The sequence below is a fragment of the Hyla sarda genome, chromosome 6 (genome assembly GCF_029499605.1).
Source record: "Hyla sarda isolate aHylSar1 chromosome 6, aHylSar1.hap1, whole genome shotgun sequence".
In the NCBI taxonomy this organism is placed as follows: Eukaryota; Metazoa; Chordata; class Amphibia; order Anura; family Hylidae; genus Hyla; species Hyla sarda.
Genome location: NC_079194.1, coordinates 237,640,505 through 237,665,488, shown reverse-complemented (window position 1 = coordinate 237,665,488; position 24,984 = coordinate 237,640,505). Strand labels below are relative to the sequence as shown.

At 41.4% G+C, this 24,984-nt stretch overlaps 1 protein-coding gene across 2 annotated transcripts in view; it reads right to left on the bottom strand.

Moving 5' to 3' along the window:
* Positions 1 to 18,596, bottom strand: part of LOC130276824 (ras-related and estrogen-regulated growth inhibitor-like) — a 66,329-nt gene extending 47,733 nt beyond the window's left edge. Inside the window, exon 1 of one of the 2 annotated variants that reach the window (XM_056526720.1) lies at positions 18,064 to 18,596. In XM_056526720.1, coding sequence (XP_056382695.1) covers positions 18,064 to 18,262 — 199 coding nt within the window. In that variant the 5' untranslated portion in view covers positions 18,263 to 18,596. The remainder of the gene's footprint in view (positions 1 to 18,063) is intronic. The other variant, XM_056526719.1, reaches the window with a different exon arrangement.
* Between the last annotated feature and the right edge of the window lie 6,388 nt (positions 18,597 to 24,984).

Genomic DNA, 24,984 nt, shown 5'->3' with positions numbered 1-24,984 from the left:
AAAAAAAGGTAAAAAAAATATTTTAAAGAAACAACTTATTTATTATGGAAAATTACATATATATATATATATATATATATATATATATATATATATATATACACATAAAGTAAAATTGCCCTTACCAGACACCTCCCGATAGCGGACAGTTTTCAATTCCCCAGCAGAGTCCCTTGGAACGTAATGTATTTGCAGGGGACACTCCCAAAAGCAGATGCGGACACACCCAATAGGGGATAAAACACACCCAATAGGGGACAAAACACACCCAATAGGGGACAAAACACTCCCAATAGGGGAAAACCATGCTTATGTGCTGGCCCTGCCTTGTACATAGGGCCGCAGTCAGGGGGGGTGCAGCCAATACCTCAGTAAGGGGCCCAGGCTCCCAGGGAGCCCTGGCAAGCAGTGCAACCCCAGCACAAAAGCAGAAGACCGCTATTTAACAGTGGTCTCCTGCTTTTGTATGTGCACTGGCCACATCATTAACAACCCCCCCGATCCCTTCATTACCCCCTGTGCCACATAACTTCCCCCTAACTGCCCCCCCTGTGCTATTTTATTCCCTTAACTATCACCCCCTCTTTTCCACCCCCTGTGCCATTTCATCCCACCTGTGCCATTTCTTTCCCCCCCCCTTTATCTCCCCTGTGTCTTTTCATTCCCCCTTTATCCCCCTGTGCCACTTGATTGCCCCTGTGCCAAATCATCCCCCCTCACCCCTTTTGCCACATCACTTTTTTTCCTTCCCTCCTTCCCCTGCTGTTCTTCTTACCTGGCCAGCAGGCTAAGGTGCATGGCCTCTCAGCAGGTTTGACGTTCTCCTGATGTCTTCTGCGCTGCACTCACTGAGAGACTGTGAGCAGTGACGGCTGCGGACACTGAAGAGTGTCAGTACCCGTAGCCACTGCTGCTGCTATCAGTCAGTGCCATGTAGAGGACTTCAGGACATCAAACTCACTGAGAGCCCCTGCACCTGAGCCTGCTGGCAAGGTAAGAAAAACAACAGGGAAAGGAGGAAAGAGGAAAAGTGATGTAGCACAAGGGGTGAGGGAAGATGATTTGGCACAGGGCATGGGGTGGTAGAGAAATTGCGTAGGATTTGGTAGAGAGGGGGATTATAAATTTTCACACATGCAATAAAGGGGAAATGAAATGGCACAGAGGATCAAGGGTAAATGATATGGCACAGGGGGTAAGGAGGGGATGATTTGGCACAAGTCACAGTGGGAATAAAGTGGCACAGGGTATCAAGCAGGGATGAAATGGTACAGAGGGTGATAAGGGGTAATTAAATGGCACTGGGAGATCCTACTGTAATATCTTAGATTTTTGAGCCTTTTTTCCTGATAGGGGACATCTCTCAATAGCAAACACTTTTTTATTCCCCGTGAGTGTCCTCTATTGGTAGATTCTACTGTATGTATATATATATATATTATTTTTTCTTGTCCCACTTGGAATGACCCAAATAATACATGTTAAATGTGTTAATGTTGCAAAGGGGGCAACATAAAAAATGTATTAATTATCTATTCTTTTCATTACTGTGTAATGTGTACTATTGTACAACAGACACATGTAAATTGTCAAGCTATGTCAAAATACCATTTATTTCTATGAAAAATGCTTTCATTAAATATTATTTTTCTATTGATTTCAGAGAAAACCAAGCCTTTCTATGGCTATGTTGATGGGGGAAATTTGGTGTGTGTTTAAATGTGATTCAAAAACTCTATATATATGTTGTACATCTTGGCAAAACATTAACCTTTCTAATGTACTTGATAAAATTTTTTATCACCTTCTTATAGAAGCAAAGGGTTAAAAAAAAAAACCACTACAGGTCCCCATACCATCCAGATCATAATCCTTTCCAACTGAAGCATCATTTTTGTCCAAGCTGAAGCACAGGCTTGGACAAAGTCCAGTAAGTAAGGGCAGGACTAACACTCCTCTGTGCTCACTCCTCTCCTATCAGACTGCAGAATGAAAACAGAGGGGAGGCGGTTACAGAGCAGCCTGCATTGATTGGACGAAGAGAACCAGCACAGCACAGCAGACTCAAGAAGGAAGATGAGCCATGCAGAGTAAAGGAAGAGATGGAAACACCCCTCCAGAGCACAGAATTAAAAACCAAGTGATCAACAGAAAATAGGTATTTGTGAAACAAATATAGGTGCTAGAAACATAAATAATAGTTATATGTACATGATCAGGAATAGGAACTGAGTGATATATATATAAGTATTCTTCAAATTTAACCTATAACCCCTTATAAACTTTGTGTAGTTTAAATTGGTGGACTCCAAAATAATGGTTGAAACTGTGTCAATATGTTCAGCATTGCAAAGCTCTCCTTTAAGGCTATGTTAAAACAGCTGCATTCTGCAGAAAGCAGGTGCCGGCAAAACATGTCCTTGCTAGGAATACAGCAGCTCCATATATGACAATGCATTGATAAGTCTTCTATTTGGGACAGTGTGTCAAAAGCCTGAGGCTATGTTCACACGATGGAATTTCCATGCAGAATTCCCCAGAAGAATTCCACTACAACATTCCGCAGCAGTAGTACAGTAGAATCCCATTGATTTCAATTGGATTCTACTGTACTTTTCACATGGCCAAAGAAACATCTGGCGCTGAACATCAGATTCTGGTGTCTGCAGAAAGAATAGTCATGCCTATTTTTTCTATGAGATGGTGCATTTCTTGGCGGTCCTAGTGCCGGCATGTTCTGCTCTGCTGTTGGTGGAACTCCCGTGTGAACATAGCCTTACTCAAATCTATATAAGTGATGTCTACTGCACCTCCACTATCTATAATTTGTGGTCAAATTGCATGAACCGTGAGTGGAGTGTACCACTTAGGTGAATGATTAGGCCTGGGGTGTAGAAGAAAGGAGAAGGGAGGGTGGGGACGTCTTGCACGCTGCTGACAGCACCTGTGTGGATCAGACCATACTCCTCCCACTAATCAGGTTAACTTATCTACGTTAACCTTTACTTTAGCCGCCCAATCAAAAAAATCTATAAGATTAGTTTGAAAGGAACTCCCTGAAGTAAACCCATGTTGTTTTTCATCTTGTGATCCATGTGATTTCAGATGTTTAACCTCTTAGGGACTCAGCCTATTTTCACCTTAAGGACTGCATTTTAGTTTTTTTCCTCCTTCCCTTCTAAAAATCATAACACTTTCAATTTTACACCTACAGACCCATATAAGGGCTTGTTTTTTGCTTCACCGATTGTACTTTGTAATGACATCACTTATTTTATAATATAACCTGCGGCGAAACAAAAAAAAAAAAACTTATATATGCGGTGAAACTAAAAAAAGAAACACCATTTTGTAAATATTGAGGGCTGCCGTTTCTACGCAGTGCAATATTTGGTAAAAATAACACAGAGGGGTAGATTTATCAAAACCTGTGCAGAGGCAAAGTTGCCCAGTTGCCCATAGCAACCAATCCGCTTGCTTCTTTCAGTTTTAACAAGGCCTCTACAAACTGAAAGAAGGGATCTGATTGGTTGCTATGGGCAACTGGGCAAATTTCCCTTGCACAGGTTTTGATAAATCTCCCCCGTTATCTTTATTCTATAGATCCATGTGGTTACAATGATACCCAATTTATTTAGGTTTTATTTTATTTTAATACTTAAAAATGTTTTAAACTACATGCTCCAAAATTAGTATGTTTAAAATTGCCATTTTCTGACCCCTATAACTTTTTTATTTTTCCGTGTACGGGGCGGTATAAGGGCTCATTTTTTGCGCCGTCATCTATAGTTTTTATATGTACCATTTTTGTTTTGATGGGACTTTTTGATCCCTTTTTATTAATATTTTTATGGTATATGAAGTGACCAAAAATGCACAATTGTGGACTTTGGTATTTTTTTATGTGTTCGCCATCGACCGTGCTGTTTAGCTAACACTGTATTTTATTAGTTCGGACATTTATGCACGCGGCGGTACTACATATGATTATTTTTATTCTTTATTACATTATTTTATTTTTAAAAAATGGGAAAAGGGGGGTGATTTTAACTTTTAACAGGGAAGGGGTAAAACATTTTTACACTTTTTTTTTTTTTTTTTGCCCCTATAGGGGCTACAACATGCATTCTTCTGATTGCTTACACTGTTCAATGCTATGCTATTGCATGGAGCAATAGCTTGCCGATCGGATGACGAAGAGGCAGGTGAGGACCCTCCCGTCGTCCTGTAAACTGATCAAGACATCGCGATTTTGTCACAATAGTCCCGATCAACTCCGCTGAGCTGCCGGGATTCTTTTACTTTCGCTTTAGATGCCGCGATCAACTTTAATTGCGGCGTGTAAAGGGTTAATGCTGGGCATCGACCCGATCGGCCGTGCACGGTATTAGACGTGGGTCCTGGCTGCCCGAGGGGGTTTAACCCATTCTCAGCCGGTGAGAACGGTTTAAACCCGTTATACTGAACCAGGATCGGGATGCAGGGCGTATGCATACGCCCTGCGTCCCCAAGAGGTTAATAATCCTTTAGTATGGTACCAGCTGTTTTCCAACCAGTGCCTCCAGCTTTTGTTAAACTACAACTCCCAACATGCTGGGAGTTGTAGTTTTTTTAACAGCTGGTAGCACACTGATTGCGAAACACTGTCGCTGCAGCAGGAGGCCTTCTAAAGGCCTGTGTGGCTGCCATGTACACTGTCCTGTTACAGTCTGCCCACAGGCAAGCTGTACAGGGGTGAGTATAAAGTTTTTTTTATTGTAAAACAATACCCAAAAATTGCACTGACACCTAAATTAAAGTTAACATATTGTCATCGAACTGTAATCTCAGGGGAAAAAAGGATTTCCCTACAAAATTGTGCAATTGCAGCATTTCATTTTACAATTTCACTCCATAAATATTTCTTTTATTCTGGGGAGGAGGAAAAAAACATAACGAAGAAAGAAAACTCAAAATGTATCAGATCTTCACAGGTCTTTATCAATTCATCTACCCCTTTTACTGAATTAGAAAGGACCTTTTTACGTCTCATACATGCTGGTAAAATGAATATATTGAATATATGTCACTGTATCTATATTTAAATGTGGTAATGTGTGTTTTTATGTATCCAGATTAACTCCTTATGATCTTAATACAAGCTCATCCATCCAATAAATAACCTTAATAAATGTATCATTACCATATCATACTAGGACATCATAGCTTATGGAAAGGAATTCTCCATTCCTTGACATATTCCTTATATGCCATTGGGAGATATGCGCAGTTTGCTGTCCCTGTATTGAATGTGCACAGACTTTGCAGGAAAACGAAGGACGCAGGATTACTTCCATGGTTTCAGTGTTCCTGCCAATCAGTTAATATAACAAATGTTATAGAAAGTTGACGGCTTGCGCATTTCTTCCTGTGGCTGGATGGATGAAGCTTGTACATCTCACAGTGTGCCAACACAATCTGCTATTTATCAAGCCGGGAATCATCTGCCACCTATTGTACTACAAGGTCACAGAGAAAACTATTTGTTGCATTGTTTACACTGTTTAGAGGCTTTGGTCATATTATTTATCTTAAAAGCAAGTTCCTCTTTGTCCTATTTTTGTCTTGTTTCCATCAGTCCATTTTAGTTAAAGGGGTTATCCAGGAAAAACATTTTTTTTTATATATATCAACTGGCTCCCTAAAGTTAAACAGATTTGTAAATTACTTCTATTAAAAAAATCTTAATCCTTTCAGTACTTATGAGCTGCTGAAGTTGAGTTGTTCTTTTCTGTCTAAGTTCTCTCTGAGGACACTTATTATTCACAAAAGGACCTATGGAATGAGGGTAATTTGTTATACACTTTATTTACAATTGACCACATCAGTGGTCACTAGTACCCTAAACTAGTACACTGCGGTAGATACACCTATATCCAGACATGTGAGAGAAATACATTCCAAGGATCCTTTAAGTTTGCAATTTTGGGGTATTACGCACTGCAAGTTAGGCCCAAGACGCGGAAACCTGAACCAAAAGCTCCTCAAAGAGGAAGCACGGTGGATTCAACGCTTAAAAATGAAAAGCCCAAATGGTTTACCTTCTCAGCATTTCTTTAATAGAATAATTATATATAACCTGCAGGATGATTAACAAATAAAATTATTAGGTAGCCTAATTTTTGGAGCTAATGTAAATAACAGTCACCACACAGGATACATATGGATATGAAAATATTTATATAACTTTTGTATAAATAGGGTAACACCCATTAGAAGATTTAATACTTACCTGTGTATAATGTAAACATAATGATCCAACCATACTTATAATTTTGTGTGTGATCGGGTATCCCATAATAATATACAAAGAGGTTGTCTATCTAGCGTGAATTTATCCGCACAGAAGATTCTATCAGTTCGTGCAGGTTAGACTGCGCAGGAGTGGAAATCCATCTACTAGTCCGCGCAGCTTGATCTGCGCGGACGGGATTCCTGGACCAATAGGAGGAGAGGAAATGCCAGCGAATAGAAAGTGATTGCGTCATTGAATAAGTCGACCAATGAGTGCATATGTAAACACGTGCGCAGGCGCTGTTAGCGCTAATACGGCGCAAGGAAATTCTCTATTAGTTTGCGCAGGATGTTAGGTGCAGAAGCGGAAGTCCTGCGCAACAAATCAAATTGAGTGGCCATTTCAATAACTGACAGGAGAGGTTGACAACCTGTCAATCTGAATAACGGAATGAGAAAGTATCCTGGGATACCTCTCACGTCACTATATTGATTACAGAGGATTGGCTGATGCGAGTATCAGTCTCGTATCGACCAATGTAAAGTTGAAACAAAACATCATGATGATATCCGGAGTGGTGATATCATATAGGGGAGGTTATAAAGCCCCACGCTCGGCTCCTGCACACGCCATTTGCCCATAAACCCTTGAAAAAGCCACCGGGTGGTGGTGAAACGTTGGGGGGGGGGGGCGATGTGTATAGCGTTTTAAAATAACAACAGTTAGGTCTCTCAATAAGTAACTTGTGGACTGCAGCCGCAATTCACATATATCAGTGGCATGTAGTTACATGCTTTACAATATTGAGCACAATATAGAGAGACCATCTGTTGGGTTTTTAACAATAGGCACAGTATTAAAAGTTATGTTTTACCTTTAAAGTTAATTTAATGGATGGTAAATTTAGGGTACTAGTGACTACTGATGTGGTCAATTGTAAATCTCTGATGATACTTGTCTCGGGAACTGTCCAGAGTAGAAGCAAATCCCCATAGGAAACCTCTTCTACTTTGTGCAGTTCCCGAGACAAGCAGAGATGTCAGCAGAGAGCACTGTTGCCAGACAGAAAAGAACAACTCAACTTCAGCAGCTGATAACTATTGGAAGAATTAAGATGTTTAACTTTCTGGAACCAGTTGATATATATAAAAAAAAGTTTTGTCCTGGAATACCCCTTTAACCAGTGTTACACGTATACCAAAAGCATTTATAGGGGTTCTCTGAATTTTACTTGTTACTATAGGGGGGGGGGAATTGAGCTAAAAAAAAAAAAAGAGGAATTACTCACCTGCCCCTTCCCCTACTGTTGCTGCCACCCCGATGCTCTCCCTGTTGATCAGTGGTTCCACACACAGAAAATCCTTGCTCAGCCATTCACTATTGCAGAAGTGATCCAGGTCAGCCTGTGATTGGCTGAGCAGGCATTTTCTTACATGAAATAGCGACCAGGAAGTCATGTTCAACAAAGCCCTGGTGTGCATTGGAATGGCAGCAGTGGCCCCTATTTACAAAGAGCTTCTCTCATTCTGGGGACCCGAACTGGCCTTTATCTATATATATATATATATATATAAAACTCAATGTGTGTGTGTGTGTGTGTGTGTATGTATGAATGTTTGTTCCACAAAAACTTTCAAACGGCCAAAGATATTAACATGAAACTTGGCACACATGTTACTTATATGTCAACAATAAACATAGGATAGGTGATTTAACCCTCACTCACCCCCATTTGCCAGGGGCGGGGCTTATGTTTAAAGTCCCATGCAAGTCAATGGGAAATATATGTTACTGCACAACTTCCAAATGGCTGGAGATATTTCGATAATACTTGGTCACATGTTACTTATATGTCCACTTAAAATATAGGATAGTTAATTTAACCCTTAACTAACCCCATTTGTGAGGGTCAGGTTTTTTTTTTTTTTTTAAAGTCCCATGCAAATCAATGGGAAATGTATGTTCCCATATAATTTCCGTACGGCTGGAGCTATTTCATTACCTGGTACACATAGTCGGGATATGAGTATGGGATGGGAGGTCGGGATAGGAGGTCGGCATAGGAGGTTGAGATAGGAGGTCGGGATAGGAGGACGAGATATGAGGTCGGGATAGGAGGTCGGGATAGGAGGACGGGAGAGGAGGTCAAGATAGAAGGTCGAGATATGAGGACGGGAAAGGAGGTCGGGATACGAGGACGGGATAAGAGGTCTGGATAAGAGGTCAGGATAGGAGGTCGAGATAGGAGGATGGGATAGGAGGTCGAGATAGGAGGTCGAGATATGAGGATGGGAAAGGATGTCAGGATAGGAGGTCGGGATAGGAGGACGGGATAGGAGGACATGATAGGAGGACGGGATAGGAGTTAGAGATAGGAGGTCGGGATAGGAGGTCAGGATAGGAGGTCGGGATAGGAGTTCGAGATTGGAGGATGGGATAGGAGGTCAGGATAGTGGGTCGGGATAGGAGGTCGAGATAGGAGGACTGGATAAGAGGAGGGGTTAGGAGGTCGAGATAGGAGGACGGGAAAGGAGGACGGGAAAGGAGGACAGGATAGGAGGTCGAGATAGGAGGACTAGATAGGAGGACGAGATAGGAGGTCGGGATAGGAGGACGGGATAGGAGGACGGGATAGGAGGACGGGATAGGAGGTCTGGATAGGAAGTCGGGATAGGAGGTCAGGATAGGAGGTCGGGACAGGAGGTCGAGATAGGAGGACGGGATAGGAGGTCGGGATGTGGGGTTGGGATATGACAACAATATGTGAGGACTGCATATAAAGTCAAAAACTTCCTCCTTTGTTTATTTTCCTCCCCAAAAAGGATTCGGAAGGAAAAACCAGGCAACCCCGGCTACTCAGCTAGTTATACATAAAACACACTGATTTGAATGGTCAATGTGTAATACTTCATTTTTCCTGAGTTGGTGCTTCAGGGAAATGAAATACTTTCTTTCAGGGTTTCCCTGTGGCACTTTGTTTCTGCTCAACACAACAACTGGGTACTTCTTCTACCATGGGCAGCGTTCTCCTACAATAATCCCTCTGGAGACTCTACTGGCCCTTCTCCATTCCACATCTATCATCTTCATTCTCGTGCTTCGTTGTCTATCCTAGCATCTCTTGAGATTTCTGCTGCAAATTTCTACTTTGGGGATTTCCTGCACTTCTGGAAGCAGACCAAGGAGTCTCTTTTTCTGGCAGTGTCGGATGAAGAGGAATGTGGATACAAGCAGAGGCCTCCGTCTGGCTCTCCTCCCAGAATATCTATATGAAAGTACCCTGCTATAAATTTGTTCCCTTGCTCCTCAGGCCATTCGTGATTCTGGAACAAATCAATCTGTCTCATTTCCAACTCCTTTTATGTGTCTCTCCTTAAAGGGGTACTCCACTGCTCAGCGTTTGGAACAAACTGTTCTGACCGCTGGAGCTGGCTTCGGGAGCTCGTGACATCATAGCCCCGCCCCCTCTATGCAAGTCTATGGGAGGGGGTGTGACAGCCATCATGCCCCCTCCCATAGACTTGCATTGAGGGGGTGGGGCGTGACAGCATGAGTGGGTGGGGCTATGATGTCATGAGCTCCCGGCTGCCGGCGCCAGCGTTTAGAGCAGTTTGTTTCAAATGCTGAGCAGCAGAGTACCCCTTTAAACCACTGGTTCTCAATTCCTACTCCAAGTCTTCTGTCAAATCTGTTCCTGCAGAAAAAAAAAAACATCCTTGATTTCAAGTGGGTTGGTGACAAGAGGTACTTCCTGGTGGATTGGAAAAACTATGGCCCCAGAGCAATCCTGGGAACTAAAGGACAGTATCCAAAATTCTAAATTCTTGTCTGTTCCCTTGTTCCTGATTTGCATATCTGTGTCTGACCTAACCCTGCTTCTGCCTCATCCCTTGTACCGTCTTGATTCTCCTGTGTATGACCTGCATTGATGACCACGCCTTTGTCTGCTGATCAAGCCTGCTCCACTTGGCTGCATCTTAGCTCCTTAGCTTTGGTGTTCTAACAGCTATAACATCAAGTCAGCTCTGCTTCATCAAACTCTGTTGCTGCCCTATACCATCTGAAGTATTAGCTCGCCCCACCTACCTGTATCCCCAGTGCTTGGTACTGGGGCATTCCAGCCTGCCTGGCCAGCTGCCACTTAACCAGACTACTCTTGTGGTAGTGACCTGGTCTCTTCCCTGCAACTGAAGTCAAGCTTACACATCCTGTAATGGGATAACTGGTAAGTGGTACAACTGGTCCGCATCCATTGGGGTATTACAGTTTAAATACCATGTGGCATAACAGGCCCAATGAACTTTTACTCTCACCACTACAAATGCATTTTTTAAGACCCAGCTAGAAATGCTCTATATTTATTTAAACCCAGAAAATTCAAGTAATGTAGTATAATAGGCCCAGTGAACTTTTTACAGCTAGAAATGTGTTTCTTTTTGTTAAACTCAGCTAGAAATTATCTATATTTGGTTAAACTTAGAAAATACAGATAAAATACAGGTCAGCCTACTGCAAAATGCTTTACTCAAATTGCTTTTTGTTGTAGTGTGACCGCTATCTATTGGCTCGTTCTGCAGTCACGCTGCTGGGATTTGTAGTGCAGCAACTGGACACAGTAGTGCAGGTCACTGAGTTCAGCCCACTGCACAATGCTTTGCTCAACTTTCCTTTTAATGTAGTGTTATAGCGTTCTATAGGCTCGTTCTGCAGTCATATGGCTGGGATATGAAGTTCAGCAATTAGACACAGTAACGCAGGTGAGCCCACTTCACAATGTGTTGCTAAAATTCCTTTGTATTGTAATATAGTAGCTTTTTCTATGGGCTTGTTCTACAGGTAGCAACTGGACACAGTAATGCAAATCACTGTGGTCAGCCCACTGCACAATACTTTGCTCAAATTGCTTTGAAGGAGAAATGCGGCCAAAAACTTTTACCGTTCTCTGTGTCCGGGCTGCAAAAACTAAAAAAACAAACTTTAACTTCCCTTCCTACGTTCCCTGTTGTGGCGATGTCGGCGTCCCGTTCCTCTGGTGATGTCACGCCTCGGCCGGTGATAGGCTGAGCGCACTGTCATGTAAGGAGCTCGGGCCCCGCCTTCTCCCTGCAGCCCAGGCTCCTTACATGACAGTGCGCCCAGCCTATCACTGGCTGAAGCAGGACATTGCTGTGGCGGTATGAGGGCTCATTTTTTTGCGCCGTGATCTGAAGTTTTTACTGGTACCATTTTTCTATTGATCGGACTTTTTGATCGCTTTTTATTCATCTTTTCATGATATAAAAGTGACCAAAAATACGCTATTTTGGACTTTGGAATTTTTTTATGCGCACGCCATTGACCATGCGGTTTAATTAATGTTATATTTTTATAATTCGGAAATTTCCGCACGTGGCGATATGACATATGTTTATTTTTATTTACACAGTTTTTTTTTTATGGGAAACGGGGCTGATTCAAAACTTTATTAGGGAAAGGGTTAAATGATCTTTATTCACTTTTTCTTAAACTTTTTTTTGCAATATTATAGCTCCCATAGGGGGCTATAACACTGCATGCACTGATCTTTTACATTGATCAATGGTTTCTCATAGGAAACCATTGATCAATGATTCTGTCGCTTGACTGCTCATGCCTGGATCTCGGGCGCTGAGCAGTCATTCAGCGATTGGACAGTGAGGAGGAAGGTAGGGACCCTCCTGCTGTCCTACAGCTGTTCGGGATGCCGCAATTTCGCTGAGCTAGCCGGGAGCAGTCTACTTTCATTTTAGACGCTGCGTTCAACTTTGAACGCCGAGTCTAAAGGGTTAATAGCGCCCGACACCGCGATCAGTGCTATGCGCTTTTAGCCAGGGGTCCCAGCCGTTTAGCCAAGGGTCCCGGCTGGGAACAGAGGAAGGTAAAAGTTTTTGGCCACAGTTCTCCTTTAAATTGTAGTGGGAAAGCTTTACTGGGATAAGTATTTCTGTGCACTATTTACTGCTCAGCTTTCTCTTCAAGTTGGTGGCCACGCAGTCTCTTAGACCCATCCCTATGCTGTCTCCTGATGGGCCTGGGAGCTGTATGCAAGCAATGATTGGCTAACCTGCGGTCAAGTGATCTTACTGCAAGCTGCAAAGTGTTCTAGGCTACCCTGTTGTCATCTTAGTGTTCCTACTTCCTCCTACCTGTCCAGAGGAAAAGTTGCCCAGTTGCTCATAGCAACCAATCAGATTGCTTCTTTTATTTTTAACAAGGCTTCTGCAAAATGAAAGAAGCGATCTGATTGGTTGTTATGGGCAACTCGGCAACTTTTCCTCTGGACAGGTTTTGATGAATCTCCCCCAATGTGTTACTTATCCCTTTTCCTACAATAGTGCTGCTGCAAGGCTCATGCAAAGTTAGCCAGGCAAAGTTCTAATGTTTGCCGAACCTCATTTTAGCCAAAGCGGGGTTCTACAGCTCGCTCGTGTCTAGGTAAAATGTATAAACTTATACATATGGATTGACAACCATTTATTATTATTCACTATTTCATTTTAATCTTTGTCCAGTAAATACCACAGGTAGTATATACTTTGCTATATAATATGTGGTGATTCCTCCCTGCGTAATAGCTCAGTCACTCTTTTTTTCCCCATACATATATATATATATATACTTGACCACCTCTAGCTAGATAATGCACTCTATTTACTGGATGTTATTAAAGGATTATTATTATAATTGTTAGATTTTAAAAAGGAAGTGTCTTAATCCGCTAATTCGGAACCAAGAAGACCGCTTTTTAATTGCTGTATCGAAAAATGAAAAGAGAGTGAAACATGTCATAGGGGGGGTGGGACGCCTGTAATGGCAGCATCTCACGGTGGGTACCACTATTTATAGACTTTGGGATGCCATCACACAGCATTTGTTCAATGCCAAACTATGACGTCATTAGTACATTAGTTGGCATTGAGTTATGATACATGAAAAGACATAATTGTATAATTCAGTGCTGACTAATGTACCAGTTGTGTCATCATTTGGCACTACACAAAGTGTGATGACATCCCAAAGTCTATACACAATTTACTATCTTAGAGATTCCACCCCAGCTTTATTCTAGAAAACAGTACAAAACTGTTGACACTGCACAGCGCAGGCTGCGGTACATTTAAAAAAAAATGAAATGAATCTTGTTTTGTGTTTTATATTAAAATTATATAAATTACATTTATTTAAATCCAATTGGTTACAGATGTTTGTGGATTAAAGAATGGTGCAGACATTAAACTAATTAACATGTTGCAGAACACAACAAACTATTTATAATTTACTGTAAGAATTACTTCCTTTTGTGTACTTACCAAGCAGATATAGCATTAGCATAATTAGCATAATGACTGATAATGACTGCTACCAGGGGTGGACACAGACAGCAGAGGGCCCCTGTGCAAAGAATGTGACTCCCCCCCCCCCCCCTCAAAAAAAAAAAAAGTACTGTGTCATAAAATTGTACTGCAACTCACATTAATATGCAGCATTAGGTAGGCAGCAGTTCCTCCACATTAGGTAGCATAGTTTCCCCACATTAGTTAGCATAGTTTCCCCACATTAGGTAGCATAGTTTCCCCACATTAGGTAGCATAGTTTCCCTACATTGGCCCTCATTTACTATTCTAAACCCGACTTCTTTTATCGGGTTGTTTTGGCGCATCTTTGTCTGCGACATGTCGCAGACATCGTGCGCCAGTCTGCGACACGATGCCACATTTTTTCCCGACGGACCCGATGTGGATTCTCCCAAACCCGAAAAAGGGGCGTAACCCGACATTTCTGAGCTTTCCCACGTATTTATAAAGGTTTCCAACCCGAATTTGTTGAATTGTTGTGGATTTTTTCCTGACAACTCAGAGGAGTTGGAAACCAAAACCAACAAAACCCACGTGCGACAAACAGGATGCGACATAATAATAAATATCAGGGGGAAAAAGCAGTCGGGTAAGAAAGCAAGATAGACTTACAACCCTTACAACCCCCCCCCCCCCCCCCTTTCTTGAGAAAATCCTATGGAACTGCCGTATTGCATTACCTTAGCTCAAGAAGTTTTCAAGTTAGATAGTTAATTCACTAGATGTACATCTCCCTACCTAGTACAGTGTTTCTCATTGTAGTTTATATTTATAGTAAACTTTATTAGGTCTGTGAATATTAATTCAAAGTGTTTTAAGTAGAGAGTCTGGACACAGAACCACTTTCCTGGGATGTTTCCAGCTTACCATACCCTATACAGAAATGTCCTTTCCCAGTTACCTCAGTGAACACTGTCTAATGACATTAAGTGCATGAATGTGCTTGGGATAGAACATTGTGCCCCAGACAGAGGAAACAGACCACACACCACCAATCCCCTCAGACCCAGCATCCTCTTATAATGCTCAATCAACTACAATTTAACCAAATTAATCACCTTTTAGAACACGTCTTGTGCTACTTAGTCATCTCAACAACAATTGCTTTAGTATTATGGGAGAAATACAGAGGAATATTTGATTTAAAAGGGAGTCTATTAGCATGTTTTGTGTGATAAAATATGGGCAGTGTCAGCTATCTGCTGGCAAATGTATTTTAAACATACCGTACTCTTTTTTTTTTGCAAATGTGATTTACATCGTACCAAAATAATTTTTAATCTACAGCAACTAAAGATAATAGTATTGATTTGGAAATTAATCAAACTTGTTTAAACTTTAACAAAAACTTCAGAATTGTTTGGGCAAATTTGTACAGAAGCAGGGACTCCAGTTAAAGACAAGGGTCCCTGTTCCTATACTGATTGAACAGTGATGAATACACTGTATGCCTGATGCTCATTATTCATTGGCGCAATGAGGCATAATTTAACATACTAATCTGACAAATATTACATGGTCCCCCGACCCAGTAGAGGACTACTCAACAGTCAATAGAAATTTATGGTCTGCAACTTTCAAGTGTTTTATATCACCAACAGTAACCTACAACCACTATCTTTTTGTGTAACTTATGTGTTTGTAACCATCAAGCATTTATACTACTGTTGCGAAGGCTTCTGCAATCATTCTTAAAGGGGAATTCTATCCCCTTACACACAAACTACATTTGACCCTACATATGCAAGTATGTCTTTAAAGGGGTACTCCACCCCTAGACATCTTATCCCCTATCCAAAGGAAAAGGGATAAGATGTCTGATCGCCGAGGTTCTGCTGCTGTGGACCCCTGCGATCTCTCCTGCTGCACCCCTGTAAATCAACAGCCTGGAGCTATGTTTGCTCCATGGCTAATGACGGGCAATACAGAGGACGCGGTATTGTGATGTCATGGCCCCGCCCCCTCGTGAAATCATGTCCCGCCCCCTCAATGTAAGCCTATGGGAGGGGGCATGATGGCCATGGGGGGTCCCCCGCAGCAGGACCCCAGAGATCAAACATCTTATCCCCTATACTTTGGATAGGGGGATAAGATGTCTAGGGGCGGAGTACCCCTTTAAAGAGAATCTGTCAACTTTAGATCTTCCTGTGTGATCTTATGATGTGACAAGAAGGCAGTAGTTAGCCACATTTTCTCCCTCCACCCCTTCCTGCCTTGAGTGATTGACCTGCAGCACTAGATTGCCAAACCTATGCACAGTGACTGGTAGTTTTGAAATCTGTATAACTAGAATCTGTATATCTGGCACCAATTGATTTGTAAATATTTTTTTTCCCATTGGAGTACCCCTTTAAAGCATCAGTAAAGTCAGATTTTCCCTTCAACAATTTGCACCTGCTGCTTTCTGCGGCTTTCCAGCTGTTGCAAAACTACAACTTTCTAGAAATTCTAAGCGTTATAGTTTTACAACAGCTGAAGAGCCACAATTTGGGGAACACTGGTTTATAACTACACGCACAGGATACTTGCTATAGAAGACTTTTCCATTGTTATGGGACTGAAGATGTAAAGGAGGAGTGGTATTGAATGATATTGGACTAGACTCCTCTAAAGTATGGTATTTGAGATATAAATGACATCTTTTAATTTTCATCATGCCATTGATCATGGCTTTTCCTATATAGGATGGGTGGAGGTGGGGTGGGCACCAGTATCACAACTGGAATTTGATAGAACTTTACTTAGGACTTGGAGATGTTGTGTGCCATGGGGTGTGAAGGTGTGGTGTATGGGACAGGTGTTATTAACCCCTAAATGTTCGTGACACCAGGGCGTGGTTTTCCCGGTAACTATTCAAACGTTAGCACCGCTATCCCTAGGTTAGGCAGGGTAATAATAGTCCAAGACCAGGTTAGGGTTAACGGTAGCTTTACTGAGGTAGACAGATGGTAATAGTCTTTACAGCTAGGCCAGGATCCCAGAGAGGTGGCCAGTAACACAGAAGGACCTCGCAGCTTGCTGGGACTTGTAGTGCCTTTGACAGACTTTAGGACAGCCACACTGACTATAAATAGACTTGACTTGACTGTAGGCAGTGACAGCAGACATAGATGACTTGACTTACTGGCATGTGCCTGTTGGTTAGGCTTGAGGCCTCCAGATATGCTGGACACTAGCTCTGAGACGTCTGGTCTTTACTGTATCTCAGGATCTGAGAGAGAGATTGTAATGGCTGCCCCTCTTATAAAGAAGGTCCTTTGTACACACATGACACTATACATAATATATATTACTATGGGGGAGACACTGCAGGAGGGCCCATAGGATACAGAGGGACTAAACCAGACAGGGCCCAAGTACCGTAGGGCACTGTATCCCGTACTGGGAGATCACATAGACATTGCAGCTAGTAACCAAGAATGTAATCTAGGACTGAAAAATCATACCGGTTTTGCTTTAGGAGCCCCCTCTGGATATACCCCCCTGACTATGTACATAAAAACAGAGTTATACATATGAAATACTAAATTCTTAAATTTCAACATTAACAATAATAAACTTTGTAATGTTATCTACATTTAGGGTTTAACAAATGGTCGCCAACATTATTATGTAGGTCATAGGCATCCAGCTTGCATGCAGAAAAGGGGATTTCATGCAGTACTCATTATATATATATATATATATATATATATATATATATATATATATATATATATGAGGACAGGATAGGAGGTCAGGATATGAGGTCGAGATATGAGGTCAGGATATGAGGACGGGATATGAGGTTGAGATATGAGGACGGAATATGACAACAATATACGAGGACGGGATATGAAATCAAAAGCTTCCTCCTTTGTTGATTTTCCTCTCCAACAAGGATTAGGAAGGAAAAAGTGGGCAACGCCGGGTACTCAGCTAGTCTTTGATAAATGACCCCAATGTGTGTATGTGTGTTTGTATGTATGTTCCAGCATCACGTCCAAACCGCTGAAGATATTAACCTGAAACTTGGCACACATGTTATTTAACGCCGGGTACTCAGCTAATATATATATATATATATATATACATATATATATATATATATATATATATATGTGTGTATATGTATATGTTTAAAAATGGTCCCACTTCCCAATTTTCCCAGCACCACAATGGTAGAAGATTGTTGCATAAACTTGTCCTTACCTATAGGATACATAGACAGAGGTTAAGAAACTTATTCCAAGTCCATGAAAGAGGGAACATAGGCACACCCACACTCCACAAGAACCACATTTTAACCTGTTACTTATGTATAAATAAATATTTACCTATTGAACCTAATCTAATACACAATATAAAAGCATAAAGCTGTATCACATTTTATACATTGATTAAAAATCACCCCAAAAATATATAACCCCAACTCACCTGTTTTCCCTACTGCACTTTGCCCCAGAACCACAATACGCATAGTCCGGGCAGGAGCCAAACTCCAGGATCTTCTCAGAGGCCGTGGAAGTGGAAAGTTAGAGGTCATTGTATAATTTGTTTCGGATGGATCCTTAATGTAGCCAATGTGATTCAGCAGGCAGCAGATTCGAAATGCTGAACAAGGCTGATGTGCCATGTAATTCAGGCTCTGGTGCTGTGCTTTTTGGTTTGGCAAGAAATAAATACATTTCTGTTCTCCAGCCAACCTCTCCTCTCTAAATCGAATATTTCCTGCCTACTTCTCAGTGTATTCCCGCCTCCTATTCTTCTGGCTGTTGAAGCAGAAAATTGTATGCTATGTACTGGCATAGATTGGTATTGTTTGGAAGCACAAATCATTATGGAGTGTCAAAAGGTTACACTGAGTAAATGAAGCCAACTTTAACTCCTTGTTTTCTAGGGACTTGCATTCACAAAGTGTAGTTCAGCATCTAAAGTTCATTTGTGAAGCATCAACAAACTCCATACAATGCTGCCTGAAGCAAAGTGACATATGATAGAAACCAAGAGAGACCAGAGGTGATGAGTGCTCGGCTGGATTAGACGTCACAAAATATTTAACCCAGTGTGTTCTGTAAGAGCCGACAGTAGAATCAACGTGAGTACAAAAGTCAGCTCTTAGAAAGTTAATGGAACAATTTACTTTTTCATCTTGCATATATCACCCCCTATTAACCATTAACTGAAAAAACAAAAACAGGATGATGCACAAATGTAACCCCTTAATGACAAGGCTAAGCTTTTTTTTCATTGATACATACCAAGCGCCCTAACTTTATATTTTTCTGCAAACCTAGCTGTTTGATGGATGTCTAAGGGTAGAGTTAAGCGAACTTTTGAAAAGTTTTTAGTTCGCCGGGCTTGCAGAACTTTTCAGAAAAATTAGGATCGCGGCGAATAAGTTCACACCAAATTCACAATGCAATAACACTCAAAGCACATGAGCTCTAAAGCCCTGTGTAACAATGCTAGGGTCACCTAGGAATGTATTCAAGTAGTTTTAAAGAGGTTGTAAGCCTAAGTTATTGTCAAAGTTATGGCAGCATGCGATAAGCCATGGTAACTAACAGCTTGTTTAAAAGCACACTGCGCTAGCGGATTTTTAAATGCTTTTTAACATTAACATAAAGGTGCATTATGTATCCCTTTACCTTGGCAGATGTCTGTCAGTGTTAAAGAGCACACTGAGGTATCACAAGACGCAATTACCTTTTCCAAGCAATCCAAAAATTCTCCATTCTGGGAGTTGCAACAGGATTGCTGTCCCAAAATAGTGGAAAAGAAATAGCTTTTGTAAACATTAAGAGATTGAAAAAATCTCATTTTTGGGACAATGGGTTGTGTATGAGTAGACCTGGCTGGTAGTAGCAGCAGCAAGGATGGTGGACTGGTGTTAGTTGTAGTAGCCAGCAGGCATTGGCGGAATAGTGATTGCTGTAACCAGCAGAAAGCAGGTGGTTGAGATGCTTGGGATTGAAAGTAGCGAGTGTACAGCAGTGGTGGTGGTAATACTGTCTAAACAATACATCTGGTAAACTGGGCACCTAGAACAGAAGTTTTAAATTCCTCAATGATCCATGCCTGATTTATTATAACAAACAAAGGAGTAGCAGGGGTAGTGCTGGCAGAGAGTAGAGCATTGTCTGAACCAGAAGCCGAGAGTGGACTCCCGTTCAGCAGGTGTTTGCGGTAGGAACGCTGTGGCAAGTTGGTTGCGTAGCTTATCCTTATAAAAATCCAATTTAGCCTCCTTCTCGGCAGAGAAAACAAATTCCACCTTTCTGCCTTTTATACAGTGGGTCTAAGAGTGTGGCTATTCAGTACTCATCTATTGCCTTTCTCGCACAATATGCCTGTCAGTATCAGCAGGCAGTGTTAGACTAGAAGTAGATGTAGCCAGATGACAGCACGCATCTGTGGATTAGTGGTATCTGTATCAGCAGACAGTGATGGACTGATGGTAGGTGTAGTAGCCAGCATACAGCAGAAAGTGGTAGACTAATGATACTTGTAGCCAGGACTTGTGATTCTGCTCTATGTGCTTACATGAAGCCATCATTTTTATACTCAGGCTCTTGTCATGCCTTACTTTCTTTTTGCAAATACAGCTCTGTGCCTGGTTTTTCCTATTTGGTAAGGTAGTAAAGAATTTCCACACGACAGAATACCATAAAGAGGCATACCACCACACAACTGTACCCCTTCTCTGGAAGGTCTTGAGCCTGCTAATGCAGCAGTGTCACCATCATCTGCTCTTGATCATACCAGCAGGCTTATGTCATATCATTAGATTTTTCCTTCTTTTGAGATGACCGGTAACTAGTTAGTCCACAATGGCTCTGTTATGATTTTGAAACAACACATCCCCCTGTTACTCCCTCCAGGCACCTAGCTGCTGCTGCTACCTGTACTGGGCCTAAGCCAAATGGATGGAGCCCACAATGCTGGAACTGCCAACAACATGCTTACCAGTAGAGGAAATGGCAGAGGTGCCTTTTAGCTATTCCATCCTCATCCAATCATTCCTTTATCAGATTATTATTATTTTTTTTTTTTGTGAAAAAGATTTCCAGGTGATCACCTACAACATAATGTTTGTTAGCCAACTATCAGTCCAGTTAGTGCTGCCTAGTCAGTCCAGTTAGTGCTGCCTTACTGTCGCCTTACACAAAAAGTTGGAGAACCAAAGTTGAGTGAGTAAAGAAAAATCTACATATGGTGCCACAATAAGCCAACCGGTGAAGATTCACATCAGTAATTGAACATTCACATCTGCTATATCACACATACTGTATTGTGTTGGAATTGCACAGGAAGTTTAAGTAAAGTTGCTGAAGTTGTTTCCCTGAATCCTAGTGTCCAGAGGTCTCATTCCTGCACTTTGCATATGGGAACAGCTTTCTTGGCAAAAGGTTATGCTTGGATCACAGGTAACATCAGATTAGCTATACCACCCTGCCATATATGACATATCATCTTAAGGACTACAACTCTCAGTTAGCCTGCACCACAATTGGCTTTAGTTCCCCGACCTACCACATTGTAATACTCCAATGGCCACAGAGAGCCACGGAGTGTTCAGAGTAGCTAACAGCTTTCCCTTGTGTATATTATTATGATTATAATCAGTTCACTGCTTAGACCAGAACTGCTTTTGGGATGTAACCCCTGCCTGGCTATGATGTTGTTGCTGTTTTCCTGTCTGCATTCACTGCTTCTTACAAAGCCAGTACATCACTACATTCCATCTATAGTAGTGTATTATAAATCCTCCCCTTGGACATTGCTAACCTGTTTATTTCCAGTGCACTTACTCCAGCACTTTGTCATAGCATAGCAAAGAGGAGTAGGTGCTGTCCTGTGATTGGCCAGACAAGTAAGACAAATGAGTCCAGGTGTGAGTACACAACCCAGCTCTGGTCCTGCCCCCTAAAATTGAGAGAATGATAAATAGATGTTCACCATAAATGGGCTTAATAACAGTATTAATAATGTAACAAAACAGATTTCAAAATCTTTTGAAAGTACTGTTTCTTCCACACACTTTCCTCATAGTTGTCCTCCCGCACAATAATCTCTCACCTATAGGAGGTGGTCTTCTATACATAATGTAAGGTGGGCTGAAAATGCATCACACTAAATCAGATCTGGATAGGGGGTTGATGTTCTCAAAGAGGTCGTCTTTTAGAAAGGTTTTTATGTATAGCAGTCGTCTCCAACCTGCGGACCTCCAGATGTTGCAAAACTACAACTCCAGCATGCCCGGACAGCCAACGGCTGTCCGGGCATGCTGGGAGTTGTAGTTTTGCAACATCCGGAGGTGCGCAGGTTGGAGACCACTGATGTATAGCCTCTGTCATATGAGAAGAAAAGGGGAGGACATTTACAGTAGGAGAAGATGTAATTACACCAGATGTAATAGTCATGACATATGTATTGTTTTTATGCATCTTAAAAGGTCAGAACTTAGGGGGAGATTTATTAAAACCTGTGCAGAGGAAATGGTGCCCAGTTGCCGATGGCAACCAATCAGATTTCTTCTTTCATTTTTAACAAGGCCTCTGGAGAATGAAAGAAGAAATCTGATTGGTTGCTATGAGCAACTTTTCCTCTGCACAGGTTTTGATAAATCCCCCCCTTAGACTATATAAGATTGGATTGTGCAGCTCACGGAGCAGCTAACTGAAGAACTCTCGCACCCAAAGAGAGATATAAAAGGGTTAAAATATTGAAGAAGAATTTTTCAGTCCTCAGTACACCACCTATTCCAAAATAGCTGTATGTTGGATGTCAGTTCATTTCAGAAAAAAACAACTTAGAACAATTAGCAAATATCTAAACAATTTTTAATTTAAAATATAAAACAGTAATAAATGCACAAACTGCAGGGCTCTACGGTTGTTCATGCATTTAAAATGACTCAATTAATCACAAATGTCACTTGATATCCCAATTTACACCAAGGTATCTTGTAGTCACTACCAGGTGTAGGAAGTAGTATTAAATCCAATAGGTAGCGATAACGTTGTTAAAGGGGTATTCCAGGCCAAAACTTTTTTTTATATATCAACTGGCTCCAGAAAGTTAAACAGATTTGTAAATTACTTCTATAAAAAAAATCTTAATCCTTCCAATTGTTATAAGCTTCTGAAGTTGAGTTGTTGTTTTCTGTCTAACTGCTCTCTGGTGACTCACGTCCCGGGAGCTGTACAGTCCCTATAGGGATATTCTCCCATCATGCACAGCACCTGGGACGTGACATCATCATTGAGCAATTAGACAGAAAACTTCAGAAGCTAATAACTATTGGAAGGATTAAGATTTTTTAATAGAAGTAATTTACAAATCTAAAACAAAGATTAACCACACCTCAAGAATACTACCCTAGGGTACACAGTGAATAATTGTTTGAGACATAAAGTTTTGAAAAAAAGTGCAGATTTTATTAAAACAATAACAACCTAAATGGATAAAAATATCAGAGCAATGTCAATGTTATCTTAAACTGTCATTGGGCCCTAATGACAGATTTAGAAAATATGAATATATGTATAGCAACCACCTAATATGGAATAATCTATAGATGTAAAAAACAAATGCAATTTTTCAATGATATATAATGATCCGGAGTCGACTATTAGTCCGGCACCTATGATGAATAAAAAAGTGCTGATAGTCCGGCACTTGTAATGGAAAAGGCAAAGTCACTTGATGGACTGATGTATAGGTGTATAAAAAGCTGCCCACAGTTGTTAGACAAATGCAAAGTTCAACCTCACCCTGGCTGCTGGTCCCGTACTGCGACGGGCCGATAGTTGAAATTCTTGTGTTGGCTGCAGCAATCCTGGCGTGAGAGCCTGGATGGATATGGGCTCCGGCAGGAGACTCTCTCGGGAACGGTCCGTGGTATCGGCAAATACCTGGATGTGTATCGGACCTTCGCTGGAGAGATTGTGGCTGGGTTCTGGTAGTGCAGGCAGCAGGTTGGTAATGCGCTCAGTGGGAGAGGATGTTTGATGAATGCAGCAAGTGGTGCACAAAGTTCTGGTCCGGCTTCAGTCTAGGTGGTGCGTGCAAATTGTGCTCTGTTCAGATTAGATATCAGCCCTTTTTTATTCATCATAGGTGCCGGACTAATAGTCGACTCCGGATCATTATATATCGTTGAAAAATTGCATTTGTTTTTTACATCTATAGATTATTCTATATTAGGTGGTTGCTATACATATATTCATATTTTCTAAATATGTCATTAGGGCCCAATGACAGTTTAAGATAACATTGACATTGCTCTGATATTTTTATCCATTTAGGTTTTTATTGTTTTAATAAAATCTGCACTTTTTTTCAAAACTTTATGTCTCAAACAATTATTCACTGTGTGCCCTAGGGTAGTATTCTTGAGGTGTGGTTAATCTTTGTTTTAGTTTTTACCCATTTGGATTGGTGGGGATCAATCCTTTAACCACAATAACCTCGAATACCTGGTTGTGAGCTGCACACATTTTTCTAATTTGCACCTAATTTACAAATCTGTTTAACTTTCCGGAGCCAGTTGATATATATATAAAAAGGTTTTGGCTGGAATACCCCTTTAATATCACAATCTTATACTATTGATACGGAAAATGCAAAATGAATATTCCATATGTCCTGTAATCAATAAAGTCCTGCAAATAATAACAGAGTCCTGCAATCAAAGAGCAATTGAGGTCCTGCAAATAATAATGCAATGTATTGGCAGTGATTGTGCAGATTATATACTGCCAGTCCTGTGGGGAAAAAACATTGCAGCGGATTCTGACAAATTGTAGCAGAGAGGTTTTTCACTGTGGATCCTGTAAAGGAAAAGCATGTGGCGGGGTCCTGCAAGGAAAACATCAACGTCCCGCTATATATTGGCACTGCCTTCCCAGCACAAGTAGATGGATGTCTGTAAATAAATGATTAGAGCACAGCGTGCCACTCACCACTCCACGTCATTCCAGTGAAGTTAGTTCTCAGCTCTAGCTGGAGGCGGTGATGGATTCGCACGGTGTGCGGCCGCTCGCTCCAGCGAGTTCTCCGGTGGCGTGTGACTTGGGCAGTCAACTGATTGCAGGTCAGCTGACCGGACTGGATGGAGCGCGCGCTCTGTACATTTTTAGGGTGCGTTCACGCTGAGTAATTCAAGAGGAATTTACTCGAGTAATTCCTCTTGAATTCTCCGCCCCATATTAATGCACATCCCCTCTGCCCATTGACGTTAATGTTATTTCTGCTGTCCTGTTCACACTGCGGAAATTCTGCTAGCAGAATTCCGACGCTGAATTCCGTTACACTTGAAGAAAGAACATGTTCATTCTTCAAGCAGAATCC